At 40.4% G+C, this 4,939-nt stretch overlaps 1 protein-coding gene across 2 annotated transcripts in view; it reads right to left on the bottom strand.

Annotated features, from left to right (window-relative positions):
* LOC111656794 (lysosome membrane protein 2-like) overlaps positions 1-4,729 on the bottom strand; it is a 20,339-nt gene extending 15,610 nt beyond the window's left edge. For both annotated transcript variants that reach the window (XM_023408652.2, XM_023408653.2), the window contains exon 1: positions 4,228-4,729. In XM_023408652.2, coding sequence (XP_023264420.1) covers positions 4,228-4,350 — 123 coding nt within the window. In that variant the 5' untranslated portion in view covers positions 4,351-4,729. The remainder of the gene's footprint in view (positions 1-4,227) is intronic.
* Between the last annotated feature and the right edge of the window lie 210 nt (positions 4,730-4,939).

Below are 4,939 nucleotides of genomic sequence, written 5' to 3'. Positions count from 1 at the left end.
GGGGGGGGGGTAACTTGATACGACTGAAATAAATCATCCTGCCAGGCTAGCAGATAACTATGTGTATCTGCATGTGAGCGGCTACGCATGTGCGTCACACCCACACGTACATTTTACCGAGTTTTTCTATGAAATTGAAAATTAACTTGACACTGTCGAGAGGCAGAAACTGCGCTGCAAAATCAAGGCTTGGGTACTGTCCCCTGTCTGTCTCACTCCTGCATGTATAAAACTATGTAAGATCTTTCAACAAGCTAAGCAGCATTCGTTTTAAAGATTCGGCATTGTCTAGTTTGCAACTGATTCAAAACTTGAAATGCCTTCGTACGCTTAAAAAACAGTCTGTGAAAATCATTCCAGGTTCATCATTAAATAAATTGCTCACCTTAGGTAAATGCAGAACAAAATTACTGTTTGTCTACCTTGAAAAATGCCAGCATGTATTACTGTATCAACCCCTGCTGTAATCTTTTTTAAACACTGTAAACTTTGCAGCATAACACATTCAAACACTGTAATTCAGGACACCAAGATCATGCCCCCAGTAGTATCTTCCAAATGTGAGCATATGTAGAAATGACTCATGTTGAAATGGTTTCTCAATTAAACTGCCATTCACCCTCTTACACAGCATCACTCAACCTTCCCCCGAGTCTCTTGACCTCAGTAAATTTATGTCCTGGGGCATGGTTACACCCCTACACATTGTTGCTTTGTGCCTGAGAGGCAACAGATCGCACTTTCCTGAGGGGCCCATACAAGTATCTTCATAAACCACTACATAAAGAGCCATTCAGTTAGCCAAACACCTGTAGAGCCCCACCAGACTGTCCTAAGGCTAAAGACTTTGAGTAAACGGTTTTCTTTTTTACTGTAACTGACTAGCCTTGAGGTACATGTAAGCATACGTGTAAATGTGATCGTTAAACACAGTGAAACTGCCAGTGATCATTTGTTTTATTTTATCAGTTACTCCAACAACAGGTAAGTCCACTTTGTCTTTTTATTGTTGCCTTCAAAGACATTCCAATTAGAGGAAATGATGTTATTTGTAGCTTTGAATGTATTGAAATGGTGAGGTGACATTATTTCATCCACTGATCAGTAATTTGAATAAAATAAACTGCAGACCTCATCCCCGCATAACCTTATCTGTAGCCAAAGATTAACTCCCTGCTACTGAATTTTTGGGAGCTATTTACTTGTCTCCACTTTGTGCAGCTATTTACCTAAGACACCTCTATAAAAGTCAAGTTTGCTTTAAATTATACAATCTTAGCATTAGGACCCAACTCCCAGCGCCAGAAGACCTTGTGAATATGTCCCCCTGACCTCTAAAGTCAATACTAAGCCTCTCTGATAAAAGCCATTTGACACCTGTTATGGAGAAACTAGTTTGATATGAAAATAAGGATGAAGGTGTGCCATATGATAATACTGAGTGTGGGCCAATGGTGCTTTTATGCCTGCACTGTTATCAAAGTAAAGTGAACCTTCTGGGAACGCGTTTACCTTCACTGTTTAACAGTCTAAAATATAACCGGAAATCTCTGGATTGACACTTAGATTGATTAAAGGTATGGAGTGCGTTGCTGTAAATGAAAAAAAAATGAACTGAAGGATCCGCAGCACGATAGCTGATGCTGAGCAAACGTTTTCAATGGTGCAACCAAACCGATTTGTTTTTTTCGCGTCTAATGCTTGAAAATCGTTTTTTGTGGTCCTGTGGTCACTGTGACAACAGCTGGAGATTTAACAGGCTCAGCTGAATGTGTGGAAGGTGTGAAGTGCTGAAGAGAATACTGATGTTTACACCACTTTCAATATGCATTTCCCATCAGTCACATCCACTGCCCTTCTAAAAAATGTGATGCACCTTTGTAAGCATCACAACTCTCTCACACAGATATCTCCCATGTTATCACATAGGTTGTATAGGTTTAGGATATTCCCTATTCAAACATCTACAGTAAAAATTAAAAGGAGTAATTTATTAAAGATTAAACAATTAGTTGATTAAATTGCACAATATGTAATTTTCTAACACTATGTGGTCTCTCAATCAAAACAATAACAAAAGACAGAGTTTGGTGATGTCGTGATGTAGTGTGGGGTCATGGGAGTTGGTGTCTTCACCACCTTTGCTGTCACTGCAGTCAGCTATGGCCGGTTCGGATTCCTTGTGTAAATGTTCAGGACGTTTTTATCGGGAGCCACATCATATGCAGGGGTCTCAGACCTTAGGAGAAGCTAACGTGGCCTTCAGGTAAGATCAGGTCGATTCTGGGCTGCTGTAGAAACATGGCGGTGCAACATGGTGGGTTCTATGGAAGAGGGCCCTCTCCTTACATACCTATGAAGGACTCATTCTAAGCTAGCGAAATCACAAATTTCTGTCTTTAGAGCCCCCTTAAATTCTATTTAGTGGTCCTTTAAATGTGAGCAATTTCTGTTTTTCACAGTTTTATATAATTGTTAACTGAATATCTTGGGATTTTGAACTGTTGATCAGACAAAATGAGAAATTTAAAGACGTCACCTTGGGGTCAAAGAAGTTCTAATGGGCACTTTTCACTATTTTCTGACATTTTATAGACTACACAATTTCATTGAGAATGAGAGAGGTCATTAGTTCGAGCTCTGTCACATCAGATTATGTGTCATTCACAAAAACAAGTTCTTGTGTTTACATGTAATACTGTGTACATGGTGTTGGGAATCTCTGCATGACACTTTGTACAACAAGCCACACCCATGTGTAACGTATGACCAGTTCCACTTTATTCAAACTGCATCTTTGCTAATTGATATCACAGCAGTGTAGACAAAACATTTTCTTGTTATGTACTGATTCAGCATTTTCTTTGACGTGTTAAAAATACCAACCAATACTGAGAACAAGCGATACCAACCCAGCCCTTACTTATTCTTAGCTGTGGAATTTGCCTTTGAAACCCCTCCTGTCATAATGACAAGTATTGAAGGCAGAAACATACATCACTGGACCATTAGGAATTCCTTTGGATCTACCATCTGCTGGTAACAGCCCTTCAGATAAAGTCTTTCAACACTGTGCACGCTAATGAACCACAAACTCTATCTACACTTGTTATCTAAGAAACTGTGGGGAAAAGGAAGAGCTCATTGCACAGTATGAGCTACTAATCAGAGCCCCAAAACAAGACAAAAAAAATAACATTTGGTCTGCTGCTGTAATTTAGTTTTACTTGTCCTGTCATTACTGCATTTTAAATCAGAATACCAAGTACAGCTGAAACAATTTGTTGTTTAAACAATCTCCGCAAAAATAGTTGGCAGATATTTTGATAATCCACTAATCGCTTCAGTTATTTTTCAAGCAAATGTAGCAAAAAAATGCCAGAAATTCTTTGCATATCATATTAACTCCATATATTTGGGTTTGGGAAGTGATGATGAACGGACAACCCGAAAAGCAACTTACTTCCATACTTCTGACTATGCAGAGGCATAAAAATGTAATTGTGTAGTGACAGGCATGTTTTCACTATGGTTTGACACTTTACAGACTGAATTATTCATCAATAAACCTCTTGACAAATTGATCTGTAATGAAAATTACCTTAAATTGGTGGCCCTAGTCCCAAATTTCTGGTATGATAGAATGAATTGGCAATCTAGTCAGTGTTAATGGTCTGCACTGAGCACAGCCAAAAAATAAATAAATAAAATAATGAACTTTCAACCTCATCATCTACAGTTTGCAAACAGTACAAGGTCTCAGGCCACTGCAGTAACCTTTTCAGTAGCACTTTCTGATAAGGCACCCTTTATAAAAGGTTTATAATTTATAAATAATGGCTTTAATAATGCTTAATAAATCATTCATTCATTTACTAATACTTCATAGCTCAGTTATGAGCCATTAATAAGCACATTTGGGTTGCCAGGTTGTGGAAAATCCTCCTCCAGCATGATACTTTTGTCAGTATAGATAGTTTATTAATTCAATAGGCAGACCCCTCGCAGGGACTGTTGGACCACTCACCTGTAAGGAAACAGCTGCAGGGCTTAGTGGAGAGTGAAAATAATGGTTAACCGCAGTCCTATTTCTACTTGTCAGCTATAGGCTACTTGTTGTTGCTTCATTCAAAGAGGAAATACATGAAATGAATCATTCAAACTGCCTTACATATACACATCTGCTAACTGAAGTGATGAGGATGAGCGGGTTTTTTTTTTTTTTACCTTTTTGAGGCGGTTGTGCATAAGAGTGCGGAAAGTTTGAGCCACAAATAAGCCAATCCCAATGACCAGCAGGTGGGCGCAGATGATCCCGACCGCATAGACCGCGCAGGATCTTCGTGTCATGTTGGAGGATGGATGGAGATTTCAAGTCTTCCGACACAAATCCTAGAAAAGGCTTCCTAACTGCACGTAGGCTGTGAAATAAAGAGCTCCGACACTGACTTCCCCGCCGCTTTCTGTTTTGTTTTGTTGAAAGGTTGTAATAAAGTTTGTTCAGGGTGGTCACAAACTGCACACTCCACCCGGACGAGCAGCTAAGTAAGTAACGGTAGGAGATGTTCAGTTCAGCCCCGACGAGTTTCCGAGTTACAAAGAGCTCCGGGTACGTCTGTTTACTCGTGGTTAATAATGAAGCCGTTCACTTTGACAACCACGAGGTCCTTGCAATCACTCAGAAGCAGCGTCCTACACGCCGCCGTAATAAAACAATAAGAAATGTGCCACGGAGTATTTGTAGCGGTCTGTGAAGACGCTCCCTCCGAGCGAGGACAGCGCTGATTGGTCGCGGCTGCTTGAGCACTCTCCGAGAAGCGGGCGAGGGTGGGGCGGAGGAGGGAGGAGGGGGGGGGGTGTGAGCAACATGGGTGAGTATATGTCGATGTTAAAGCGCCTCCGCTTGCAGCAACTTCAAGGACACAACGACTTACTTTGT

Source organism: Seriola lalandi, unplaced genomic scaffold, assembly GCF_002814215.2.
Source record: "Seriola lalandi dorsalis isolate HSWRI2012SDOR001 ecotype SW California unplaced genomic scaffold, Sedor1 jcf7180002054370, whole genome shotgun sequence".
Lineage (NCBI taxonomy): Eukaryota > Metazoa > Chordata > Actinopteri > Carangiformes > Carangidae > Seriola > Seriola lalandi.
This window is presented reverse-complemented; position numbering and strand designations above follow the sequence as displayed.